This window comes from Aotus nancymaae, unplaced genomic scaffold (genome assembly GCF_030222135.1).
Source record: "Aotus nancymaae isolate 86718 unplaced genomic scaffold, 86718_ANA_hifiasm-v0.15.2.pri h1tg000089l, whole genome shotgun sequence".
NCBI lineage: Eukaryota > Metazoa > Chordata > Mammalia > Primates > Aotidae > Aotus > Aotus nancymaae.
The window spans coordinates 953,106-980,162 of NW_026988504.1; the positions used below are offsets into that span (position 1 = coordinate 953,106).

At 61.7% G+C, this 27,057-nt stretch overlaps 1 protein-coding gene across 2 annotated transcripts; it reads left to right on the top strand.

The window, feature by feature from the left end:
• The first annotated feature begins 6,944 nt into the window (after window positions 1-6,944).
• On the top strand, window positions 6,945-26,376 carry SECTM1 (secreted and transmembrane 1). Of its 2 annotated transcripts, XM_064369734.1 has the most exons (6): window positions 6,945-7,027; window positions 17,024-17,181; window positions 21,204-21,509; window positions 23,458-23,517; window positions 25,011-25,192; window positions 25,666-26,376. In XM_064369734.1, exons 2-6 carry the CDS (start codon window positions 17,088-17,090, stop codon window positions 25,699-25,701), a joined length of 678 nt encoding a protein of 225 aa, XP_064225804.1. In that variant the 5' UTR covers window positions 6,945-7,027; window positions 17,024-17,087; the 3' UTR covers window positions 25,702-26,376. The 2 variants fall into 2 exon arrangements, with proteins under 2 accessions (XP_064225804.1, XP_064225803.1); XM_064369733.1 differs by lacking the exons at window positions 25,011-25,192; window positions 25,666-26,376 and adding an exon at window positions 24,124-24,529.
• Window positions 26,377-27,057: the final 681 nt, after the last annotated feature.

Sequence of the window (27,057 nt, forward strand, 5' to 3'; positions counted from 1 at the left end):
GTCCACTCTGAAGCACTGGGACTCCTTTCACTCTGAGACTTTAAAGAAAAAGTCTCATTTTATTTTGCACAAGGGCATGGCCTTTGTACCAGACCTTCGTAAGTAAGCCGAGCTCTTTTAGCGATCATGTCAGACAGGCCCAAAAAGAATGATTTCCCCAAATAGAAAAGCAACTTCCAGGGGAACCAGCTGAGGATCCCCCTTATCTGCGGCCCGTTCAAGTTCCCTTCTGATTATAAGACCTTAGGCAAATAAAGGGAGACTCAGGCCAATTTTCTAACCACCCTGACAGGTATATAGAAGCTTTCCAAGATTTAACTTCAGCCCCAGACATGGAGAGGCTGCCTAATGCTTCCCCAAACCTCCATCCTTAACAGCCTCCCAGCATGGGGGAACTGGGCATGAGGAAGCTGGGAGAGGGCTCTTAGGGGAGGGAACCTGGGGGAAGGCATGGGGGGAGGGCACTGGGGGGATGGCCTGGGGGAGGGCACAGGGGAGGACACTGTCGGGAGGGCCTGGGGGAGGGCACAGGGGAGAGGGCACTGGGGGAGGGCCTGGGGGAGGGCACAGGGGAGAGGGCACTGGGGGAGGGCCTGGGGGAGGGCCTGGGGGGAGGGCCTGGGGGAGGGCCTGGGGGAGGGCACAGGCGAGGACACTGAGGGGAGGGCATGGGGGAGGGCACGAGGAGAGGACTAGGGGAGAGGGCACAAGGAAGCACTAGGGGAGGGTAATGGGGGCAAGGCTTTGGGGGCACAGGGACCCTGAGGGTCTCCCAGAGGCATCTCCTATCCTGCAGCCCAGAACCAGATCCTCACTCTTGGGTGCCTCTGGGAACCCTCCCTCCTCTCTCCGTGGGGCTGGAGGATGCGCCTCCAGGAAGCCTCAGATCTGGAACCTGCATCCCGAGACTGCAGGGCCACGTCCCTCCTGCAGCTCCAGGACTTTGGGCACCCTTGGGCCCCGCCACCCTGTGCACTTGCTGGTGGTTAGAGTCTCCCCAGGAACTGTCCTGATTCTCTAGGAATTCCAGGAATGGAGGGGCAGGCAGCCGAGGGGAGAGGGTAGAATGTGATCGGACCACCCCTCCTGCACTGAGCGCCTGCCTGGGGGCACGTCGGAGGCTCCCCTGAGCCAAGGGCTCCAAAGGGCAGCAGGGCCAGGCACGGCCATTGACAGGAGCCCTGCCCAGGACAGGCATGGCCACAACACAGAGGTCAGACGGAAAGCGGTGGCTCTGTGGCCGGAGGGTTGAGGAGGGTCTCCAGATGCCAGCGAGATGCCAGCCCCAGAGAGTGTCCAGCGGCTCTGTGGCCGGAGAGTTGAGGAGGGTCTCCAGATGCCAGTGAGATGCCAGCCCCAGTCCCAGCCCCAGACAGTGTCCAGCGGCTCTGTGGCCGGAGGGTTGAGGAGGGTCTCCAGATGCCAGCGAGGTGCCAGCCCCAGCCCCAGCCCCAGACAGTGTCCAGCGGCTCTGTGGCCGGAGGGTTGAGGAGGGTCTCCAGAGGCCAGCGAGGTGCCAGCCCCAGCCCCAGCCCCAGACAGTGTCCAGCGGCTCTGTGGCCGGAGAGTTGAGGAGGGTCTCCAGATGCCAGCGAGATGCCAGCCCCAGCCCCAGCCCCAGACAGTGTCCAGCGGCTCTGTGGCCGGAGAGTTGAGGAGGGTCTCCAGATGCCAGTGAGATGCCAGCCCCAGTCCCAGCCCCAGACAGTGTCCAGCGGCTCTGTGGCCGGAGGGTTGAGGAGGGTCTCCAGATGCCAGCAAGATGCCAGCCCCAGTCCCAGCCCCAGACAGTGTCCAGCGGCTCTGTGGCCGGAGAGTTGAGGAGGGTCTCCAGATGCCAGCGAGATGCCAGCCCCAGTCCCAGCCCCAGACAGTGTCCAGTGGCTCTGTGGCCGGAGGGTTGAGGAGGGTCTCCAGATGCCAGCGAGATGCCAGCCCCAGCCCCAGCCCCACACAGTGTCCAGGTTCTTGACACCATCATGAGAAAGAATTCGATATAAGCGGGAAGCAGGCGAAAGGCAAGAAGCTTTTATCGCGAAGCGAACACTTGTGCACAGAAGAGGCACGAGCGAGCTCGGAGAACGAGTCACACACAACAGATTTCTCTTTTACGGGTTCTCCTAGTTAGAGGGTGGAATCATCGTGAGATTTTCTGGGAAAAAGGTGGAGATTTCTTAGAATTGGGGGGCCAGCTATTTTTATACTAAACATGGACGTGGTTGGATTCACTGTGCTGCTGCTGGGCATGTGATTTTGGATGGCAGTGCGTGTGTAATTAGGTCTGGGGTGGGGACTGGTCAAGCCTAGAGCCATGGCGGACCCGGCCGGCCTCCTCCTGCTTGTGGAGGTCGAGAGTCTCATCTGTCCGGGCTCAGCCCTGCCTGTGCGGCTGATTCTAACAGCTCCTGTCTAGCTTTTCTGCAAGATTCCTGCTTGGTATTTCCCATTTCTCCTGTGACCGCCCAGCATTCCTATCCACTGACTAGGAAGAATTCATATTCTTTCTTTCTTTTTCTCCCTTTTTCTTTGAGACAGGGTCTCGCTCTGTTGCTCAGGCCACAATGCAGTGACCTGATCTTGGTTCAATGCACCCTTGACCTTCCAGGCTCAAGAAATCCTCCTGCCTCAGCCTCCCAAGTAGCTGGGACTACAGGCACCGGCCACCATGCCCAGCTCATTATTTTATTTTTGTGAAGATGGGGTTAGTCTAAGCTGGTCTTCAAATTCCTGGTCTCAAGAGATTCTCTGACTTCAGCCTCCCCAAGTGCTAGGACAACAGGCATGAGCCACCACATCCAGCCCTAAAAATGTCATTCTTTCTCAAATTAAGCTATAATGGGCAGCCAGGCACGGTGGCTCAAGCCTGTAATCCCAGCATTTTGTGAGGCCGAGGTGGGTGGATCATGAGGTCAGGAGTTTGAGACCAGCCTGGCCAACATGGCAAAACCCGTCTCTACTAAAAATACAAAAATTAGCCAGGCGTGGTGGTGGGCACCTGTAATCCCAGCTACTCAGGAGGCCGAGGCATGAGAATCGCTTGAGCTTGGAAGGTGGAGGTTGCGGTGAGCTGAGGTAGTGCCATTGCACTCCAGCCTGGGCGACATAACGACACTCTATACCCCCCCAAAAAATTAGTTAATTAAAGTAAAATAAAGTTAAGCTACAAAGACAGTAAAATCCCAATAGAAATACCAAGAACGTTGACAGGTGAGGGCTCAGGGCAACGTGACTGGACGTGGGAGGAGTGCAGCCTTTTCAGGAGGAAAATAACAAGCTAAGGTGTGATTCCTCCGGAAGCGGAAGCGTGCGGGGTTCCTCCGGAAGCGGAAGCGTGCGGGGTTCCTCCGGAAGCAGAAGCGTGCGGGCTTCCTCCGGAAGCGGAAGCGTGCGGGGTTCCTCCGGGAGGCAGAAGCGTGCGGGGTTCCTCCGGAAGGAGAAGCGTGCGGGGTTCCTCCGGAAGGAGAAGCGTGCGGGGTTCCTCCGGAAGGCGGAAGCGTGCGGGGTTCCTCCGGAAGCGGAAGCGTGCGGGGTTCCTCCGGAGGCAGAAGCATGCTGGGTAGGAATTTAAAATTAGCCTTACATTTTAAAACTTCCAAATTTTATAAAATAGATAAATTAGAATTAGATTATCACAAGACAAGAACAAGGACCACAAACGACAAAGACCCAAGCAAACATTTCAGGTAAGATTTTTTATCTGTGCCTCCTGCCTGCGGTCCCAGCTACTCAGAAAGCTGAGGCGGGAGGATCGCTTGAGCCCAGGAGGGCCAGGCTGCATCCACTATGGTCCTGCCAGTGAATGGCCACTGCATTCCAGCCTGGTAACTACAGGAGAACCCATCTCTTTAAAAAGAGGAAAAAAAAAAAAACCCTCCAAATATATGATTAAAAATTTCTAAAACCACAAGAAGAGGCTGCTAAGCCCCCACCATGGGGGCCATTCCAACCTACCTCTCTTAGTTACCGATAGCTCAAGCCCATAAAAATTGGCAACTATGTAATAGACCTAACCTACCCCATTGATACCGTGACAGGAGGGACACCTGCAGGGAGCACTGCTCCAACAGCCAGAGATACACTCCCGCTGAGAGGACCCCTGAGACCCTTCCGGCCAGTGAGTGGTGGGCACAGCTGAGTCCTGCACAAAACCTGCGGGCCGCTCCCGGGAGGCTGCGGGAGAGCTGGGCCGGGCGAGGGGGCCGGCTGCGGGCCCGCAGGGAGGGGGCAAGCAGGCAGAGGGAGCAGGACATTGGGAGGGTCGGAGGCCCTTTCGGGAAAGTGCACGGAGCAGAGGAGCGATCCCCCCGGCTCCCGAACAGAGCGTCCTGGGTCCCCTGCCGAGGCCCGGGCCTGGCCAGCTCGGGAGCAGGGGCTCAGCCTGTTGGGGCCGGAGATGGGTTGGGGGTGGAAGGCTCCAAGATGCATCCGGGCCGGAACCCACAGACATCTCAGGTGGGTTGGAGGTGGGTGGAGGCGGCCTCCTCCTCCACGGAACCCGAGGTGGCACGTGGGCAGGTGTGGGCGGGGTCAATGATGATGACGTATCTTTGGAACACTAGGAGGAGTCCCCACAGGTTACAGGCAAGTGGGCAAGGTTCAAAGGGAGGGAACCCAGAGGATCAAGTTACGAGTTGATAACGCAAAGAAAAGCAAACGCAGGCCGGCTCACACCTGTAATCCCAGGATCTGGGAGGCCGAGGTGGGCGGATCGCAAGGTCAGGAGATCCAGACCAGCCCGGCTAACACAGTGAAACCCCGTCTCTACTAAAAATACAAAAAAATTAGCCGGGCGTGGTGGCGCACACCTGTAGTCCCAGCTACTCGGGAGGCTGAGTCAGGAGGATCGCTTGAACTCGGGAGATGGAGGTTGCAGTTAGCTGAGAACGCACCACTGCACTCCAGCCTGGGTGACAGAGCCAGACTCCATCTCAAATAAAAAGAAAAGAAAAGAAAAGAAAATGCTCCTGGACCTCGGGGATTTTAAGAATATGCTGCTCAATAATTTGGAGAGTTAAACAGGAAATCATAACTGAAATCTACAAATTCTTAGAAGAGAAAGGAAATGAAACTCCATATGTCGCCTGGTGCAGCTGAGGCTGTGATTCAAGGGCCAGGCAGAGGTGAAACACACCAGAGGGAGCAGGATGTGAATGAGTGAGCCACACACCCACCCTGAGGTGCCTGATCCCAGCATCGCAGAGAAATGGAAAGATGCCGCCCGGGGTTACGGTGACTCACACCTGTAACCCCAGCACTATGGGAGGCCCAGGTGGGCAGATCACCTGAGGTCAGGAGTTTAAGACCAGCCTGGCCAACATGGTGAAGCCCCTTCGCTACTGAAAATACAAACATTAGCCGAGTGTGGTGGTGGGTGCCTGTAATCCCAGCTACTCAGGAGGCTGAGGCAGGAGAATCAGTTGAACCTGGGAGGCGGAGGTTGTGGTGAGCGAGATTGCAGCACGGCACTCCACCCTGAGCAATGGAGCAAAAAAGAAAAAAAAAGAAAAAGAAAAAGAAAAACTCGAGTGGATGCCTGTGCTGTTTGTATGGATCAAAAAAACTTACAGAAGGCTAAGTGAGACGGAGTCCGTAACTCACCCCTGGGAACTGAAGCCGGGGTGGGGAGGAAACGGCAGCAATTGGTTTTATTCTATTTTGTTTCTGTGCGTGTATTACTTTCAAAATAAACAAAATAAACTAGTTTCGCTTTCACAACATGCAGCGCTCTATGAGGATATGCGTTTTCCTGCAGCTTCCACTGGTTTCCCATCACGGGACAAAAGGCTGCCAGCCTTCAGCTGTCCTCCAGGGCCTCACATGTGGGTGATCCTGCCTAAGCAGACGGACCCCCACACTGGAACTGGAGATCCTCTGAGCTGAGACCCTAGTGGGCAGGAAAAGAGAAGGAAGCTGTGGGTGCCTGGGGATGTGGCCCCGGGGACAAGCCCCTCTGCGCAGAGGGAGCAGGCACAGAGGACGTGGGAGGGTGGGATTCCAGTCCCCTCTCCAGCATCTGGCTGGCAGCTCCCCAAGGGCGGGGGCGGGGGAAACTGACCCCTGTGCCCTGGCCATGGTGCCATCTTGCTGGGAGCATGACAGGCTGTGTTTCACCTGCCGATTTGGCGACGCTTTCTCCTTTGGCACATCCTGGGGGACTTTGCTCTGTACCGCTCACCTCTGGACCCTGGGTCTGATGGCCGAGCTGCAGGCCCCAAGCTTCAGCGTCCAGTCTGGCCGTGCTCTGCCCAGCCCCTAAATTTGAGGGTTCCGAGGAACTTGGTTCTGCTTCCTCCTCCGTCCCATGAAGCTGGGGGGTCGCCCACACCCGGTGTCCCCCACCATCTGCCCGGTGGGGGCTTGCCCACCCACGTGACTGCAGCCCGTGGGGCCTCCTCCTAGTGTCCCGAAGATACCTGGTCAACCTTGATCCCGCCCGCACCTGCCCGCGTGCCGCCCGCCACCCCGCCGGGGCTCCCGGACCCACCTCCAACCCGCCTGGGATGTCTGTGCGTTCCGGGGCCGGGTGCATCTTGGAGCCTCCCACCCCACCCCATCTCCGGCGCAACGGGCTGGCCGGGCCGGGACCTCGGCAGGGGCCCGGGGCGCCTGAAGGGCAGGACCCTGCTCCGCGCCGCACGACTGTCCTCCGACCCTCCCGCGCTCCCGCTCCCTCCGCTCGCCCCGCGCACAGACTCGCGGCCCCGCAGGCTTCGCGCGCGACCCGCCCAGGCGCGGGCTCTCCTGGAAAAACGTCCCCGGCCGCCTTCCCGCTTCCTCTAGGTGACCGGCGCGTGCGGTGCCACCCGTGAAAATGATCAAGTCCCTGTGTCGTTTGCTGCGAACACCCGGCAGTTCCCGAAACTCCGCGGCTTCCCGTAAACGGGCTCCTTCCTCCTCTGGGACGTGGGTCCCCGTCGGGTCCGCCGCCTCCTCCCCGGCCCCTCCCTCCCGTCCCTTTCATTTTCCCGGGACTCCGGGCGCGCGCGGAGAAGCTGCATCCTGGAGGAGCGCGTCCAGGAGGGACCAGGTGAGGCGCGCGAGGGGCGGGCGGGGGGTGGGCTCTCGGCGCTGGGGGCTCTCGGCGTTGGGGGCTCTCGGCGCTGGGGGCTCTCGGCGCATTCATTTGGGTCGCCGTTCCGCGCTGCGATGAGGACTCCGGGGCTGCGGCGCCTCCGCCTCCGGGACCCTCACCCCTGCTGGCCCTGAGCGCGGGCCGGGGTCGCAGCGGGTGTGGCCGAGGAGGGGCGGGGACGAGCTGCCGGCCAGTGGGGACCTGCGTCTCTGCCCTTCTCGAAGCTTGAAGGGACAGAGGCGGCGTCTCGGACCCGGGACTCCACTGAGTCCGGTGGGTCGGAGCCCCCTCTGCCCTTTCTGATCCTCGGCCTCACCCGGGTTTCCTGCTCCGTGGCTGCCACGGAGCTGTGAGCAAAACGCGAGCTGGTGTTCACACGTGCAGGCGTCTCGCACGCGGACACGCGTGGACTGTGGCTCACTCTTCGCGCGCACTCAGCGGACTCTGAGACGAACCGTGAGGCTCCCCTCGCCCAGGCAGGCCCTCGGCTGCCCCTTCTCACCCCCGTTGCGTGTTGACTTTGCAGCCGCCTCCACGCGCAGTCCCTTGCCCACTACTGGTTAGCCACCTGCAGCTTGAGAACCACACTTCTGCCTCTAGTGGGTAGAGGATCCCCAGCTACTTGGAGGCCCAGCACGTCCAGCTGCAGGGGCCAGGGCAGGGGGCCTGTGTCCAGCAGGGCGGGGGTGGTGGCAGGGCCTCTCCAGGGGGCCGCTGCTGAGCCCAGAGCAGGAGGACAAGAGGCCACCAGCAGAGGGTTGAGGAGGAAGGGTTGGCCCTGTCCAGCGCCCACCTAGAGTCCCCTCTGGGCCTGCCTCAGCAGAGACCAGGGCAGGGAGGTCCACACCGTGGGCCCTGGCAGGTGGTAGAACCAGATCCTCCCTGCTCCTCCCTGACACCCGTCAACTCCCTACGTCCTGATCCCTTCAAAGTCATTCTCAAGTCAAAGTCAGGGGTCTTCCAGGACTGTGGTGCAGGCCAAGGGCTCCCCCCACGGCCGACTCATTCACACCTTTCCCGCCTCCTGCCAGGGGTGGGCTGATGGGGAGGGCACGCCACCTGCTCCTAGTACCACGTGGGCCTAGGTGGGCTCCGTGGCCTCTGTGGGCCTTGGCCATCTTCTGAGAGGTACTGGTGAAAGCCAGTGTGGCATGCACTGTGTGCGCTCATTCTCTATGGAGACGTGATGTCACCTGTGCTCCCCGAGCCCCTGCAGCAGGTGGGAAAGCGTGCCGGCCCTCCCGTGTGGCGTGCCCTCCCTGTGAGCCCACCCCAGCAGGTAGCGGGAAAGGTGTGGAATGAGTCAGCCGTGGTGGGGAGCCCCTGGCCTGCACGGCAAGCCTGGAAGACCCCTGTCAGCTGTGGTGGGGAGCCCCGACCCGCACGGCAAGCCTGGAAGACTCCTGTCAGCCGTGGTGGGGAGCCCCTGGCCCGCACGGCAGGCCTGGAAGACCCCTGACTTTGACTTGAGAATGACTGAAGGGCTCAGGAGGTAGGGATTTGGGTGCCAGGGACGAGAGGGGCAGGTCTGGTTCTACTCCGAGGCTTCAGGCTGCAGGCAGTGCGTGGCCCCAGCTCTGCCCGGGCAGCTGGTGTCAGCGACATTGGGTTGCTGCAGGGAATTTGCTCCATTTATTAGAAGAAAACTCACCCTTGCAACACAGGCCCCTCAGGTCACCAGCATGACCACCGATCACACAGGAGGACCCCAGTGAACCCAGCCCAAGGGGCCTGAGCTTCCACACACCCTGCACCCGTGGGAGCTGGGATAGGCGGGCACCCGGGACAGGAGGAGTGGGAATAGGCATGCACAGGTGTGCCAGGCAGCGCATGGGCTTCCCTGGGCTTGTCACTGGGAACAGCTCCAAGCCTCTGCGTCATCCCTGGCCAGGGAGCACTCAGAGCCTGGAGCCCGCTGTGCCTGGCGCCAGCTCCTCAGATGCCAACCCTGTTTTCATGGGTTGAGACAAATCTGGTTGCTGCCTCCATTTTTTCCTGCTCTACAAGTTTTGGGGCTCTGTGTCCCCAGTCTCCTGTGCCACACGTGGAGCCCCTGGCGAGCCACTGCCCCACCTGCCACTTTCCCTGTGGCTGCACCCCACCGCTTGCCCTCTCTCTGGTTTCTACCAACTGCACAGTATTCAGATGGAGCCCTTGCGTCTGGTCAGTAGGATGGCAGGAGAGGACTCAGGCAGACGGGGCAGAGACACAGAACCAGCAACGTCTGAGCTTGAGACCGTGAAGCGTGTTTTAATCTAAATGTGTCCCAAGTGTCACATGGGACAAGCTTTTACCATGACATCATTGGCTGTTTATCTGAGATTCCAATGTGACCATTTCTGCGGGGTCCACTGATGCCTGGTGACCTGAGGGGCCTGTGTCCCTGGGGTGAGTTTTTGTCTAATAAACGGAGCAAATTCCGCAGCAACCCAATGTCGCTGATGCCAGCTGCCCGGGCAGAGCTGGGGCCACGCACTGCCTGCAGCCTGAAGCCTTGGAGTAGAACCAGACCTGCCCCTCTCGTCCCTGGCGCCCCTCAACTCCCTGCCTCCTGAGCCCTTCAGTCATTCTCAAGTCAAAGTCAGGGGTCTTCCAGGCCTGCCATGCGGGCCAGGGGCTCCCCACCACAGCTGACTCATTCACACCTTTCCCGCCTCCTGCCGGGGTGGGCTGATGGGGAGGGCATGCCATCTGCTCCTAGTACCCTCCGGCCCAGCGCTCACCACCCTTCATCCCTGGCTGGACGTGGGTCAGGATCGCCATTGTCGGAGGGCGCTCAGTGGGGGAGTTGGTAGGGCCAGTGAGGGGCAGTGAGAGGACCCGTGTGTGAGAAGCAGCAGCCGCCACCACAGGTGGGCTGAGGACTTGGCGGGAAGGTGGCATTGCTGGAATGGTGCATCCCAGGCTGCCAGGGGCTGGGACCACCGAGGAGATTCGGCCAGAAAGAGAAAGAGTGCCAGCTTCTCACTCCCACCCCCTCGCCCTAACCAGGGCAGCCCAGGGCCCAGGGCCTTCAGGAAGCAATCTGGAAGCCGGGAGCCAGGGCTGCAGAGTCCACCCTCGACAGCAGACGCATCTGCCAGCAGCTGAAGCCTCCGAGAGCAGAGGCTCCACCGCGCTGCTGGCCCCATGGAATGCAGAGCGGGTGGACTTGGGACACTCGGGGTGAGGGGAGGCAGACGCAGCCACTGTCAGGCAGGAGGAGCTTGGCATGAAGCCGGGTGTGTGCAGCTGGCCATTGCGGGCCTCCAGGACCCAGCTGCTGAGGTCTGGCCCAGGGTGCAGTTCTCTGCTGAGTCAGGGCTGACTCAGGACACAGATGGGTGGCAGAGCCAGCCCCCGGGTGGGCAGGTGGGGTGGGCACAGCATTCTCAGGGCCCTGGGGATCTGTGACGTTTGGCTGTGTGCCCGGAGTTCCCAGCCCTAACACAGAGGCAGGGGCAGTCCCTGGAGGCATTTGTGAAACAGACTCAGATGCCTTCCGGGCCCCAGGTGAGGACAGGACCCCCAGAGCAGCCCGGGGAGAGCAGCAGGGCATCCCCTCCCAGATGAGGTGGGTGGGCTGCTATGGAGAGCAGTGGGAAGCCCCCAGCAGCCCCGACCCTCCCTGCAGCCGGTCTGCACGGTTTCAAGGTGGGTGGCTGAGCTGGCATTGCAGAGTGTGGGTGAGGGGAGCCAGACCCAGAACCCCGCCAGGGTCTCTTGTGTGAATCTCACCTCCATGCGGGAGTCTCCAGGTGGCCTGGGTCTCCCACTGCATTGGGGGAGGGGGCTCTGTGATTGGCTCCTAGTCCCCAAAGATGTCACATCCTCATCCCGGAACCTTACATGGCAGACTGCGCAGATGGGATGAAGTCACAGGTGCTGAGCTGGGAAGTCTATCCTGGATCACCCGGGGGGTCCTCGATGCCATCACAGGGTCTCCAGGAGAGGGAGGGGGGAGGAGGGGGAGTCAGGGAGATGAGGGAAGCAGCAGGGCGGGGGGATGGTGGCAGAGGGGCCCTGAGCCAAGGGATGGAGATGCCTCTGGACGCTGGAGAGGGAGAGGGACAGATTCCCCCTGGAGCCTCCGAAGGGACCACCCCGGCCCACCCCTTACGTTTAGCCCAGGGAGACCCTGTCGGACTCCGATAAGGAACCAGGGAAGAGAAAGTGAGAGGAGGCGGCCTGGGTCTGTTCCCGGCAGGACAGCGGGCGAGGCCCCAGCCGGAGCCCGGGGAGGATGCTCAGGCACCATGGGGGTGCGGCCCCAGCCTGTCTCCCAGCCCATCTGAGCAGCCCTGAGGGGCCACACAGGAACGGGGGCGTTAGTGAGGGGCCACACAGGAACGGGGGCGTTAGTGAGGGGCCACACAGGAACGCGGGCGTTAGTGAGGGGCCACACAGGAACGGGGGCGTTAGTGAGGGGCCACACAGGAACGGGGGCGTTAGTGAGGGGCCACACAGGAACGGGGGCGTTAGTGAGGGGCCACACAGGAACGCGGGCGTTAGTGAGGGGCCACACAGGAACGCGGGCGTTAGTGAGGGGCCACACAGGAACGGGGGCGTTAGTGAGGGGCCACACAGGAACGGGGGCGTTAGTGAGGGGCCACACAGGAACGGGGGCGTTAGTGAGGGGCCACACAGGAACGGGGGCGTTAGTGAGGGGCCACACAGGAACGCGGGTGTTAGTGAGGGGCCACACAGGAACGCGGGCGTTAGTGAGGGGCCACACAGGAACGGGGGCGTTAGTGAGGGGCCACACAGGAACGCGGGTGTTAGTGAGGGGCCACACAGGAACGGGGGCGTTAGTGAGGGGCCACAAAGGGTTCCTTCCCCTCACGCCCAGGCCGCGGCAGGGGGTGTGGGGTTTCCCACAGAAGGGACTGGACTCTACCGAGCATCGAAGCTGCCTGGAGTGGGGAGCCCACACCTGGGGACACGGCACCCCCGCCCGGCACCAGCCTTGAAGCCCGGGATGGTCCCTGAGCCTCAGCAGTGTGGCCCCGCCAGTGGCAGCGTCCCCACACCTGGTCTCTGCGGCCGGCAGGGGCTTCCATGTGGGGGCGGGACCACAGGGAGAGGGTGGGAATGACCGGTGGCTGCCTGTGGCTGTGCAGGGCCAGGGATGCCTGGGGACAGGGCCAGAGGGGGCTGCAGGGGCTGCGGGGGCTGGGGAGCTCGGGGCAGTGGGAAGAGAAGGCCAGAGCCCCTCTGCACGCCAGGTCCTCAGCAGACCCAGCCTCCAGCCTCTGGAGGACCCCCGGGAATGTGGTGTCCCGGGGTTGGTGACGTGTCCGGCTGTCACACTTTCGGGTTGTTTATTGTGTTTTGAAGAAACACACATCTATAAATAGCATGGTGACGGTAGCTGTACAGAGGTCCCTCCCGGGAGCCCCACAAATCATCTCGACACTGGGCGTGTGGGTTGCACTGGGAGCGCTCGAGGGAAGGAGCAGGGCGGGAGTCGCTGCCCCACCTAGGGACTTTTCCCAGCAGGGGTGCGAACACCGAGAGGAGAGGCGGGTCGGCCTGGCCTGGAATCCTGGCACGCACCCAGCCTCCTTCAAAGGCGAGTTCTCTTGGCAGAAGGGCGTGTCCTCCCAGGGCTCCAGCTGGGTCTCGCACACTGTCCTGCCTGGAACAGACCCAGGCTGCCTCCTCTCTTTCTATTCCCTGGTCCCTTATCAAAGTCCAGCAGGCACGTCAGCAGTTCATGCAAAAACATGTCACCTGGTCCAGGTGAGGGCCTGACCTCTGACCAGCCCAGGCATCGGGCCCAAGCCCTTCCTGGGGAATGCAGGGTACCTCCCTTGTGCAAAGCTGAGCTCCTGTGTCGGGGGCAGGTGGGGCTTTGTGGAGCATCCACACAGGGGCTCTCAGGGTCCAAATCCACATGGACCGAGCACCTTCTGTATGCAGGGCATGAGCGGGGCGCCTCAGGGAGCACACAGAGGGAGGCCCCCAGAGGGGCAGGGGCTCCAGGGCACAGGAGGGCAGGGCAAGCCCCTCGTCAGAAGTGTGGGCCTTCCATGGCGACCCTTCCTTCTTCTCAGTTCATGGCCCAGAGACACAGTGGGAACTTGCAAGGTGACTGGAAACGCTGACAGTCGTCAGGGAAATGTGTGATGGGGAAGACTGGAGTGGAGGGCTCTGGTTCCAGGGCGCACCCCCAGCCAGGCGGCCCAACTGCACTTCCCCCAGGAGAGTGTCCCACACTTTCCAGGCCTGCTGTGGTGTTTGGAAGGCCAGGGACCCTGCTCCCACACGCGTGAGAGGTTTCCTGGTAGCAGCCCTTGATGGCCCAGTCCTGGTAGACGTAAGTGCTGGTCTGCCTAAAGACTCAGGGCACGGAGTCCATGGGGCTTGGCCTTCAAGCTAACACATACCACCAGGCCACCAACAGGAGGCTGCAGGGAGCCACTGACCCGAGGGCCCGCACTGTGCCCAGGGCCTGGGGCTAGACCTGCAGGAGGGAGGATGCCAGGAGTCTCCCGGCCTTGGCTCCCTGGGGTAGAATGCCTGCCCGCCTGCTCCCTGGGCCTTCACTGTAGACCCGCTCTGAGGCCCTGGATGTGGCCGGGCCGGCTGCAGAGGGCCATCGGGCAGTGCCCTCCCACACCTCCAGCCAGGAGAGACCTTGGCCTGCCCTCTGCCATCATCCCCCAGAAACAGGGGGCTCCAGGACTGGGCCAGGGCCATCTGGGGACAAAGGCTATGCCACGATCAGCCAGAGGTGGCAGAGGAAAGAGCCTATGTCGGTCTGGGGCAGGAGCTGCATGCCCACTGGGGGCAAGGTGGCATCCCCGAGGGACGGGCCTCCTCCAGAGACCAGCAGAAAGGTAGCCTAGCAACCCCAGCAGCCCAGACCGCCCGAGGACAGGCCCCTGTGGTGAGGGGATGGTCTGGCAGGCCCTGGAGTGGCCTTGGAGGGATGGTAAGACCCAGGGAGCCCACGAAGCTGAGTCTAGGCCTTCAGCACTTACACGGCATCCACATCACAGCCTTGCGGGGCCTGCGAGGGCCCAGTGGGTCCTGGCCCTCCCACCAGCGTCCAGGCCAGAGGCAGGGACTACAAGGAGGGAAAGGTGTGAAGCTGGAGTCGGGCTCCAAGTTCTTAGCCCCTGGCTGGGCTGGAAATCCCAAAAGAGGCCGTCCTGAGCAGGCCCACTCTGGAAACGCTTGGGGCCGCCGCCCGAGGCTCCCTGGGGCTGGGACGGAGAATCCCAGGGCCTGGCAGGGGAGGGCAGAGGCGACAGAAAAGGGCAGGCTCCTGCCTCCGCCCTGTGAAATGCAGCTGGGCGCCCAGCCCCGTCTCGGGGTGCGACAGTGCCAGGCAGGGCCATGGGCAGCAGCAGGAGGCACGGGGCTGGGAGGTGACTGCCGGCCACGCTCTGGGGGACCGCATTCGGGCTGCTAGGGATACTTGTGTGTCCTGCCTGAACTTTCCAAGTTAGAGAAAGTTATTTTGTAAAAATATCTCAGGAAAAGGGTTGAGCGGATCTTATCTAAGCTACCAGGAAAACCCCTGTACCCGGAGTTGCCACACCTGTTTCTAGAACCTTCCACCCACAGCAGCTCCCAGTAGCATCAGGGTGGTGAGCTGCTGGCACCCATCTGGGGACTGCCTGGAACCGACAGGCAGGGGCAGGAAGGCAGCAAAACCGAAAGCAGCCCGGTTCATAGCTCAGCGCCACGGCCAGCTGCCACGCGGCCTCTGTGGAGACTCAGGACTCTGTGGCCAGCTGCCACGTGACCTCCGTGGAGACTCGGGGCTCCACGGCCAGCTGCCACACGGCCTCTGTGGAGACTCGGGGCTCCACGGCCAGCTGCCACATGGCCTCTGTGGAGACTCAGTGCCACGGCCAGCTGCCACGCGGCCTCTGTGGAGACTCAGTGCCATGGCCAGCTGCCACGCGGCCTCTGTGGAGACTCAGGACTCCGCGGCCAGCTGCCACGTGACCTCTGTGGAGACTCAGGACTCCACGGCCAGCTGCCACGCGGCCTCTGTGGAGACTCAGGACTCCACGGGCAGCTGCCACGCGGCCTCTGTGGAGACTCAGCCCCATGGCCAGCTGCGAGCGGCCTCTGTGGAGACTCGGGGCTCCACGGGCAGCTGCCACGTGGCCTCTGTGGAGACTCGGGGCTCCACGGGCAGCTGCCACGCGGCCTCTGTGGAGACTCAGGACTGGTTCTGGCAGGACCCGGCAGGGGCATCTCCACTCCACCTCCAAGCTCCTGGTTCCAACTAGAACCTAGATCAGGATTCCGACCATGTCCCACTGGAAAGCGGGCGTCTAGGGAAGGACGGAGGGAGCAGAAGGACGGAGGGACCAGGGGCTGGGCAGCCGCCAAGCAGCGTCCTTCAGCCTGGGCCTGGGGCTAGTCCAGGCAGCAGTGGAGAGGGGACAGACTTAGGGACCTCGGTTTGCCTGAGTGTCCCTGGCTCAGTCTGCAACCCCGGAAGAAGCAAAAGTGGACCCAGGCATGTGCCCTTTGCAAAATGACTTCCAGGTAGATTCCAGATTCCAACACAAAACCAGCTGAAATCGGCCGAGGCGGGCAGATCACCTGAGGTCAGGAGTTGGAGACCAGCCTGGCCAACATGGCAAAACCTCGTCTCTACTAAAATACAAAAATTAGCTGAGGATGGTGGTGGGCGCCTGTTGTCCCAGCTTCTCAGGAGCTGAGGCAGGAGAATCACTTGAACTCAGGAGGCGGAGGTGGCAGTGAGCTGAGATCACACCCCCGCACTCCAGCCTGGGCGACAGAGTGAGACGCCGTCCCAAAAAAAAAAAAAAAAAAAGGAAATAAAGAAATAGGAAAAACGATCAAACGAAGAAAGCCCAGAGATAAGCAGCACCAGCCACAGTCGGCTCAAAGACACCACACTTGCCCGGGACCTCTGGAGGACCCCTCCCCACACAGACGCCACAGGGACCGCACACCACACACCGGGAGCCCCAGGTCCACCCTTGGCCCGTTGTCAGCATGGAGGGAGAACAAGCTGGCGAGTGCCACAGGGAAGGGCCCTGCCCCGAGCGTGGCCGAGAGGTGAGGGGGTCCCGGGATCCAGCACCCGCTCAGTGTCCGGTCCTGGAGCTGCCTCTGCCTGTCAGGAGAGGAGCCACACAGCCAGGGGACCCCTCGCGTTGAAGAAGGCTCACCGGCTGGAAGCAGCCCAGCAGCCTGCCTCGCGTGGAGAGCAGCAGGGGTGAAGCCGACAGCCCAGCAGCCTGCCTCGCGGGGAGAGCAGCAGGGGTGAAGCCGACTTGGGTGTTAGGAGCACAGAGGTGAAAAAGATGTGTTCGGAAGGACGGACCTGAATGCTGCTCCGGGCGCGCGGTCGGTGGACCCGCAGGAGTCCGCCCGCTGCGGGCAGGTTGTGGTCAGCGCCGGGCTTGGCTGGGGGAGGCGGACCATGGGTGCTGGTCACGTGAGGGTCCTTGTGAGTGACAGGAGGGCTGGATAGGACCGACGAGGAGACCCACATGCTCTGTGCCCTGGGCCTGCAGTGACGTCAAACGCATGCTCCTAAGTGGACAGAAAACTGATTTCGTGCGTGGCATTGGTGAGGGGCTGGGGCTGGAAGCCGGGCTTACTACGGCGTCAGGTCAGACATGGCTGCCAAAGATTCCACCTGTCATGACTCATTTCTATGGGAAACATACTCAGGCACAGTTATGAGTAATTTATTGTAAAACAAAAGGGCTGACCCAAAAGGCAGATGGGGTCCCCTCCACGCTGTGGGCGACTCTGTCTTCTGCCCCACCTCTGTGTCTTCTTCATGGCCAGCATCGTACACCCCCTGCAGGCACATGGAAGGTGGGGGGCTCCGGCATCCCAGGCACAGCCAGTCAGGGAAGAGCGTGGGGACCCCCAGCCTCCCAGGCCCTGCCAGGCAACAGCCACTCCCACTGTTCCCTTCGGTGGCCTCGGGGGTCTCTGACCCATGGGCTTTCCTTCCTCCAGGGAGTGTCCCAAGAGCCACCGACGAGGACCAGGGGCCCCTGAGGCTGCTCAGGTCCTGCCAGCCATGCAGACCTGCCCCCTGCCGTTCCCCAGCCCCGTTTCCCAGGCCTTCGGGGCCCTCCTGCTCCTGGCTGCCTCCTTGAGTGCCCAGAATGAAGGTAGGTCTCGGGGTCCCGCCTCTCTGCTGGTGAAAGGGAGGCCCGGCGGGATCATGGCAGGGGTAGGAGGGGTGGACTGAGGTTGGGTCCAGACACCTCCAGGCCCCCGATAATGACTGACTCTGCAGACCCAGGGCCTGGCCACATGGAGGTGGGCTGCCCCAGGCGGTGATGAGTGGGCCGTGTCCCACCGTGGTTGGAGGGTGGTGGTGAGTAGGCTGTGTCCCACTGTGGTTGGAGGGTGATGGTGAGTGGGCCATGGCCTGCCATGGTTGGAGGGTGGTGGTGAGTGGGCCGTGGCCTGCCATTGTTGGAGGGTGGTGGTGAGTGGGCCGTGGCCCGCCGTGGATGGAGGATGGTAGTGAGTGGGCTGTGGCCCGCCATGGTTGGAGGGTGGTGGTGAGTGGGCCGTGGCCCGCCGTGGATGGAGGATGGTAGTGAGTGGGCCGTGGCCTGCCATGGATGGAGGATGGTAGTGAGTGGGCCGTGGCCTGCCATGGATGGAGGATGGTAGTGAGTGGGCCATGGCCCGCCGTGGATGGAGGATGGTAGTGAGTGGGCCGTGGCCTGTCATTGTTGGAGGGTGGTGGTGAGTGGGCCATGGCCCGCCGTGGATGGAGGATGGTAGTGAGTGGGCCGTGGCCCGCCATGGTTGGAGGGTGGTGGTGAGTGGGCCGTGGCCCGCCATGGATGGAGGATGGTAGTGAGTGGGCCGTGGCCCACCGTGGATGGAGGATGGTAGTGAGTGGGCCGTGGCCCGCCGTGGATGGAGGATGGTGGTGAGTGGGCCGCGGCCCGCCGTGGATGGAGGATGGTGGTGAGTGGGTCGTGGCCCACCGTGGATGGAGGGTGGTGGTGAGTGGGCCGTGGCCTGCCATGGATGGAGGGTGGTGGTGAGTGGGCCGTGGCCTGCTGTGGATGGAGGGTGGTGGTAAGTGGGCCGTGGCCTGCTGTGGATGGAGGGTGGTGGTAAGTGGGCCGTGGCCCTCTGTGGATGGAAGGTGGTGGTGAGTAGGCCATGGTGGGCTGTGATGAGCAGGCTGGGTCCCTCTGTGGATGGTGGCTGTGATGAGCAGGCTGGGTCCCTCTGTGGATGGTGGGTGGTGGTGCCTGCTGTGGTGTCTGGTGGGCAGAGCAATTGTGGGGAAGGACCAAGATTATGACCAGTTTCCAAGGGAGAGGGTCCGGGTCAGTTATGACCTGTGCCGTGGCCAGGGTCCCTTAGTCAGGCATGCCTCAGATCTGCCAGGATGGGGTCTGCATTTGAACAACATCCCCCAGTGATCCTCCCTAGCTCTCTAGACCCCAACCTGTGCAGCAAAGTCACCTGAGGGGCTTTCTTTCTTTCTTTTCTTTTCTTTTTTTTTTTTTTGAGACAAGGTCTGGCTCTATCACCCAGGCTGGAGTGCAGTGGTGCAATCACAGCTCACTGCAGCCTTGACCTCCTGGGCTCAGGTGTTCCTCCCACCTCAGCCTCCCGAGTAGCCGGGACCACAGGCACACACACCATACCTGGCTAAGTTGTGTATTTTTTGTAGAGATGGGGTTTTGCCGTGTTGCTGAGGCTGGTCTCAAACTCCTGGACTCAAGGGATCCTCCCACCTCGGCCTCCCAAAGTGCTGGGATTACAGGTGTGAGCCACTGAGCCAACCTAGGGGCTTTTAAAAGATATCAGAGCTCAGCTTAAAAAACAGTTCAGTCAGAATCCTAAGAACAAGCAAAAACCAAAACAGAAGAATCACAGGTGGAGGAGCTCATTTTTGGGGAGTTTCTGCCCCACCCCCAACAGTGGTTCCAAAGTGCGCCTGGTCTGGGGCACCCCCCGGACAGCTGCCCGCTGGCCTCAGGGCACAGGGTGAATTTGTGCAATGGCCTGTAGAGAGTCTGCAGTCCCTGACCACTCGGTGCGTCCCACGCAGGCGGCCAGCCTGTTCGCCAGAGGAAACTCAGTCCGTCCCAAAGACCAGGTGCCCCTGAATCCCACCCCCCTCCCGTGGGCACCAAATCCCCTGGCACTTGCCAGCACGTGGCAGCCGCCGTGTGGTTTTGTATTTGGTGAAATGTGGCCAAATGAGGGCTCCACCCAGCATGCTATGTGCTCCCCAAGAGCTCACCCTGCCGTCCGTCCGTCCATCTGTCTCCGGTCATGGGTGGACGCTGACACAGCAGGGACAGGAGCGGCACCAAGACTCCAGGCTGGTACCATGCTTGGGGCCCCACAACCTGAATGTCAGGCATCCTTGAGCTGGCCGCTGGGGCAAAGGCCCTGGACCTCCGAGGGGGCAGCTGTGGGTGTCACTACTGGGCAGGGTTCACCCAGGAGGGGAGAGAGACAGACAGACTGACACACCGACCTGTTACAAGGACTTGACCTCCCAGGACTGTGGAGTTATGTGTGCAGCTGGCCTAGCAGCCTGGAGCTGAGCGGGCGGTCGAGAGTGCAAAGGGGTCAGGGTTCAGGTCCCCTTGGGGGTGGCACAAGCAGGCTGGGCCCCACAGGACAGACTGGAACCCGTGTCTGCGCCGCTCACCCCCGATGCTGGCCTGTGGACGTCCGCAGAAGCCTGCGCCCTTCCTCACGTAGCCCAGCACGTGCACCTGGCCTAGGCCTTGGAGAAGCTGAGGGAGGAGCTGGGGCCTGGCCACTGCTTCCCACCACCAGGGCGATTCAGCAGGTCAGCAGCAGCACGGATGCCCGCACGTCCCCCAGGGTCTGGCTTCGCCCACCCCAGTGGAAATGTACAGGGGAGGGAGTTGGTAGGAACTGTCTTCATTCAAGTGGACACACCCGAAGGAACAGACATGGTCTGAGTGCAAGCACACACACACACAGACACACACACACAGACACACACAGACACACACACACAGACACACACAGACACACACAGACACACACAGACACACACAGACACACACACAGACACACACACAGACACACACACAGACACACACACACAGACACACGCACACAGAGACACAGACATACACACAGACATACACACAGACACACACACAGACACACACAGACACACAGACATACACACAGACACACACAGACAGACACACACAGATACACAGACACACACACAGACACACACACAGACACAGACACACAGACATACACACAGACACACACAGACACACAGAGACACACACAGATACACAGACATACACACACACAGACACACACACAGACACACACACACAGACACACACAGACACACACACACAGACACAGACACACAGACACACACAGACACACACACACAGACACACAGACACACACAGACACACACAGACAGACACACACAGACACACACAGACACACAGACACACACAGACACACAGACACACACACAGACACAGACACACACACACGCAGACACACACAGACACACACACAGACACACACACAGACAGACACAGACACACACACAGACACAGACACACACAGACACAGACACACACAGACACACACACAGACACACACACACAGACAGACACACACAGACACAGACACACACACAAACCACACACAGACATACACACAGACACACACAGTCACACACACACACACACAGACACACACAGAGACACACACAAACCACACACACAGACATAAACCACACACACACACACACAGACACAGAGACACACAGACACACACAGACACATAAACCACACACACACGCAGACACACACACATAAACCACACACACACAAACCACACACAGACACAGAGACACACACAGACACACAAACCACACACACAAACACAGACACACACATAGACATACACACACACACACACACACAGCCAACCTCCTTTTTTGTGACTACCTTATTCTTCGCACACAAGAATATGTGCTGATTGGATGGGATGGATGTAGACATAGTTACTTCATCACGTCCCTTAGAGGCCCTGTCTCCTGCCCCGGCCCTGGCCCTGGGCACAGCAGCCAGCCAGTGCCCTGATGCCCAGCCCTGACCCGTGTGTGCCCCCTGTTCTGGCCCCACAGGCTGGGACGCCCCTACCTGCACGGAGGGCGTGGTCTCCGTGTCTCAGGGCAAAAACGTAGTGATGTCCTGCAACATCTCCAACACCTTCTCCCTCGTCACCATCACACTGCGCCACCTCAGGGAGAACAAGACCATCTTCCACGTGTCCCAAGGCCGCTTCTCCCGGGACGACTGGCAGCTCTGGGTTCAGGGAGGTGTGGCCCAGCTGCTGATCAAAGGCGTCCGGGACTCCCACGCTGGGCTGTACGTGTGGCACCTCAGGGGACACCAGAGAAATAACAGATATATCACACTGGAGGTTTCAGGTGAGGGGGGGCTCGGGGAAGCAAGCGGGAGGGGAGTGGGACAGGCTGTGGGCAGGGGGAGGGCTGAGACTGAGAGGGAAGGAGGAGGAACAGGCAAGAGCCGGCCGCCAGGAGTCGGGGTTGGGGGTGGAGAGTCGGGGTGGGGGGTGGAGAGCCGGGGTGGGGGGTGGAGAGCAGGGGTGGGGGGTGGAGAGCAAGGGTGGGGGTGGAGAGCTGGGGTAGGGGGTGGAGAGCTGGGGTAGGGGGTGGAGAGCTGGGGTAGGGGGTGGAGAGCTGGGGTGGGGGTGGAGAGTCGGGGTGGGGGGTGGAGAGTCCGGGTGGGGGCGACTTGACCTCCAGAGACAGTTCTTCCTTTGGGAAGGGCAGCAGTCGGGCAGGAGGCCCAGGGGACCCACAGTGGGGTGGGACCCACAGAGGGCAGCCGGAGCCCCACAAACAACACAGAATATAAAGCGTCTGCTCCTCAAAGGAGCCCCGTCTGCCTGTCGGGGGTGGGGGCTGCATCATGCAGGGAGGAAGCTGCAGCCCCTGGCTGTGTGGTGAAACTGCACCCCAAATGCCTGTGCTCTGAGAGGCCCTCCAGACCCACAGCGCATGGCTTAGAGGCACCTGCCCTCCTTTTACTGGGGTCATCCGGAGGTGGTCAAGGTCACCCACCCACCACTCTCGGTGACCACAAACAGGGGCCTACCAGCCCACCACGGTCCTGCCCCGCACCTCCCGATCCCACACTGTCCACCTCAGCACGAGCCCAGACCACACCTGAGCCCGCCCTCCTGTCTTCAGCGCTGGGGCCACCCCTACCCTTCCCTGTCCCTGCCCCCCTCCTCCTGCCCTGAGGGAGGCTCACCGCCCCACCCTCTGCCTCAGCTCCCCCGACACAGGCCTGACCACCGCCCGCCCATGTCCCCACCCATGTCCCCACCCGCTCACCCAGCCGCTGCCCCACTGCTTCCTCTGCCTCTCCTCCCCCAACTCAGGGCCCACGGCCCCCACCCCACCTTCTTATTTGGTTCAACCAGAAAGCCGCAGTGGCTAGCAGAGCCCCCTCCACCTGCGCCCCACGCCCCAAGCAGCCGCCCCACGCCCCAAGCAGCCGCCCCACGCCCCAAGCAGCCGCCCCACGCCCCAAGCAGCCGCCCCATGCCCCAAGGAGCCGCCCCATGCCCCAAGGAGCCGCCCCATGCCCCAAGCAGCCGCCCCATGCCCCAAGGAGCCGCCCCATGCCCCAAGGAGCCGCCCCATGCCCCGGGCAGCCGCCCCATGCCCCAAGCAGCCGCCCCATGCCCCAAGGAGCCGCCCCACGCCCCAAGCAGCCACCCCATGCCCCAAGCAGCCACCCCATGCCCCAAGGAGCCGCCCCATGCCCCAAGGAGCCGCCCCATGCCCCAAGGAGCCGCCCCATGCCCCGGGCAGCTGCCCCATGCCCCAAGCAGCCGCCCCATGCCCCAAGCAGCCGCCCCATGCCCCAAGGAGCCGCCCCATGCCCCAAGCAGCCGCCCCACGCCCCAAGCAGCCGCCCCATGCCCCAAGGAGCCGCCCCACGCCCCAAGCAGCCGCCCCACGCCCCAAGCAGCCGCCCCATGCCCCAAGCAGCCGCCCCATGCCCCAAGGAGCCGCCCCATGCCCCGGGCAGCTGCCCCATGCCCCACCATGCAGGGTCACTGGTCGCTCCAGTCCCCAAACCCACTCCTCACCCCTCCCCTTCCTTTCCTGCAAAGCTCAGGAGCCTCTATGGCCCCTCCCAGCCCTCCCACCTCCACCACACCCAGTTCTGATCCACCCGGGTCACCCAAATTGGGGTTCTGCTTTGCTCCCCACCCCCAGGTGGAAAGGCCCCCCCAGGGGAACCAGTGAGCTCCTCCTGGACTCAGGTATGGGATCCTCAGATACCCCGGGGAACGCATCAGGGCCGGCCCCTCACTGCCTTGCATCTTCTCTTCCCCAGAGCCCCAGGGCCTGAAGGACAGTGACAGAACACAGCTCCTGGAACCTGGCACACTCAGGGGTAGGTGTTCCCCCGGCTGCCCCGAGGCACCCGCCTCCTGGGTCTCCTCCCGCCTCCTGGGTCTCCTCCCGCCTCCTGGCTCCCTCCCACTCCTGAGCCTCCCCAGCGGGGGCTCTTCAGACCCGGGGCTCATTCTCACCCCAGGGGGTGTGCAGGAGGAGGAGGCTGTGGGCTACACGGAAGAGGTGGGGGAGGGGATGCCCGGCCTGCAGGGTCCAGCCCCGCAGGGTCCAGTGGGTGTTCTTGTGTGAGACGATAGATAGATTGTAGAAAAGAAAGACAGAAGAGAGAGAAGAGAATTCAGCTGGGCCCGGGGTCCACTGCCACCCAGGGGCAGAGTCCAGCAGTGGCCCTGAATACCAGGACGGGGGGCAGGGCTGGAGAGTGACTCCTCTGACAGGATCGGTAGGGGTCAAGCAAATCACATGCTTACAATACAGGGGGCCACGTGGGCACAGTTCAGGGGGTCACACGGGTAGAGCACAGAGGGCCCCTCCCTCTCAGGCAGCCGCTGCGAGGAGGGGAGGCGCACACGTCAGTATCTTTCTGTGCACTTATCAGAGAGAGCAAAGGCTTTTAGGATTCCTCTATTCTTACTTCTCACAGCCTCTAAGAATTCACAAGGGAGCATCGGGTGGGAAAGTGGAACACGAAGGTGGACAAGGATGGTGGCCATCGGAGCACAGCACCACGGAGAGGGTTTAAGCCCCTGGATGTCTGTGGGCCGGCCTGGCCAGTGTCAGACCTTCCTCGAGAGCCGGCAGAGCAGAGTTTTCTCTGAACTCCACAGTGAGAGGGAAACTCCCCCTCACGGCCTGTTAAGCAACGGGCACCTTCCCGGGCACTGGCATTACTGCAAGGCCTGCTGCTAAGCAAGGGGCACCTTCCCGGGCGCTGGCATTATCGCAAGGCCTGCCTGCTGAGCAACGGGCACCTTCCCTGGCACTGGCATTATCGCAAGGGCTGCTGCTAAGCAATGGGCACCTTCCCGGGCACTGGCGTTACCGCAAGGCCTGCCTGCTAAGCAATGGGCACCTTCCCGGGCACTGGCATTACTGCAAGGCCTGCTGCTAAGCAAGGGGCACCTTCCCGGGCGCTGGCATTACCTCAAGGCCTGCCTGCTGAGCAATGGGCACCTTCCCGGGCACTGGCGTTACCGCAAGGCCTGACTGCTGAGCAATGGGCACCTTCCTGGGCACTGGCGTTACCGCAAGGCCTGCCTGCTGAGCAACGGGCACCTTCCGGGGCACTGGCGTTACCGCAAGGCATTTACTCTCGCCTCCTGATCACTTCTCACAATGTCCCTTCAGTTCCAAATTATATTTCACCCGATTATGTCTGTACTATAAGACTCAAATGTTCCTACCCTAAAGCAAAGATTAACAGAGAATAATGATGTAATGAGATTGATGGTATAATTGTGTGATTGAATCTAATGTCTATTTGGTGTCATTGTAACAACTAAGTAATCAGACGTTTATCACGTGGGACAGATCTTCCCACAGCAGCCCACCTGTCCATCCCTGAACTGTCCCCTTCAGGCTCAGAGGTCCCGTCTGTCCCCAGCGCTGGGTCCAGGCCTGTGCCGGGGGTGCTGGCTGCTGTCTGCACCCTCACGGTCGCTGTGGTCATGCTCGCCTGCTGCATGTGCCGCCGTTCCCGGCAACACCAGGAGGTAGGACGCCCTGCACCTGCACCCCAGTGTGAGCGGGGTGGGGCCAGCCCAGGCTGAGCTCACCCTCACTGTCCTCCACCCCCGGGGCTCCAGGAGAGGGTGGGGAAGCACCGGCCCCAGAGAGCCAGTCCCCGCCAGGGGCCCAGCCGACTATGGCCAAGAACACAGAGCCAGACTCCCACCAGACCCACTGTGCCCTCCCTAAAACCGTCACTGTCCCCAGGACTCCCCGAAGGGCAGCATGGCAGGACGTGCCGTCTCCATCAGGGACAGGGGAAGGAGGTTCAACCTCCAGCCGGCTGAGAACCCAGGGCTGGGGCGTGTGGAAGGGTGTGTGTTGTGAGGGTGCGTGGCGTGCCTGGGGGTGGGGGTGTGCACGCGAGCGCACCGGGAGTGTGAGCACACACCCGAGGGCGGAGCTGTGGACCCAGGGGCGAGATGCTCACACAGGCACCTCCTTCCGCCCTCCCCAGGTGAAGTTCTTTCCAGAACTCCAGATGAAGTTCTGAGTCCCCAGAGCGGGAACCCAGCAGGGTCTGAGTAGGACCCCCCGGCCTGTGGATCCCAGCCCCCACGCCCACCCCGAGTCCGCCAGCACTTGGAGCACTGGGGCTGCTGTGCCCCAACCCTTGTTTCCAGATGCCACAGACCCTAACCACCTGCATGGCACAGAGGGCACAGGAGAGCTGGCCCTGAGCGCTGACCTTGGGTGGTGGGGCCTGGGAGAGCAGGCAGCAGCCTGGACCTCTGTGTCACCCACTCCGGGGTGAGTGCAGACCCTTCCCCTCCGCCCCCCAGGTCTTCCAAGCTCTGCTTCCTCAGTTTCCAAAATAGGACCACCTCACCACTGCAGTGCCCAACCTACCAGGACCCATGCCCCTCCCTCCGCCCTCATCAAACCTGCAGACCCAGGCTGCCTTCTGCTGCCCTAGGCTGAGTCTAGTCCTGAGTTCAGGGTCTTCTCTCTCCACTCCCCAAGCTCTGCCCCCAAGCGAGGGGGCCGCTGCTGGAACCTCGGAGATACTCCAGTTCAGGGCTTTAGGGGGCTTTGGCCACGTACCTGTCCCTTGCCTATGAGAATAGCAGGTTTTTGGGGCCCTCCCTCGGGAGCCCCAAGGGCCAAGATTGGGTAGGGTGTTAGAGGCTGGGATGGTGCCTGGCCCCACCACCAGGGGGCAGCGCAGGCCGGGCCGGGAGGAGGCGGTGGCGGGCTGGGCTCAGGCTGGCGCTGATGAGTCGGGCGCTGCCCTCCGGGGCTGGACGTGCGTCCCTCAGTCCCTCGGCCGCCTGGGGGGCACCCCCTCCTGGCCACCCCACCTGCTGGGCCTCCTCGGCCCCAGATGGTGCTTTTTTGTCACGCGGTGGAGCCTTTGATGTCTTCTTGATGAGTGTGGGGTGAAAAAGCGACTCCTGGAATCCCCCTTCACTTTTCTGGAAAAGTTCCCTGACTCGAATCTTCAAAATAAAGAAAAAAGAATGACTCACGAACATCCAAGTAGCTGGGAAATGCAAGTTTTAAAATGAAAAACAAAAATCTAAAAGAAACATCTTTAGTGCTTTAAGCCCCAAAACATCCCTAAGGCGTCCTAAAGATGAAGACTCAGGGAGCCCTCACTCCGGTGATGTGAGCAGGGCACAGCGGTGCCCGGTGACCATGGCCTCGCAGAGCCAGCCGCCCTGAGGGTCGGGCCAGAGCAGGGTCCAAAAGGGGCGAGTTTGTGTCTCAGGTTAGAATAAGGTTCGAGTCACCCCGTGCTGGGTCCCTGTGGGCACAGCACCCGGGACCCCCGTGCAGTAGGGGCCTCGGGGCTGTCACACCAGCCTCCACAGGTGGCTGTGTGTCTTCGGGTCAATCAAGGTTCTTT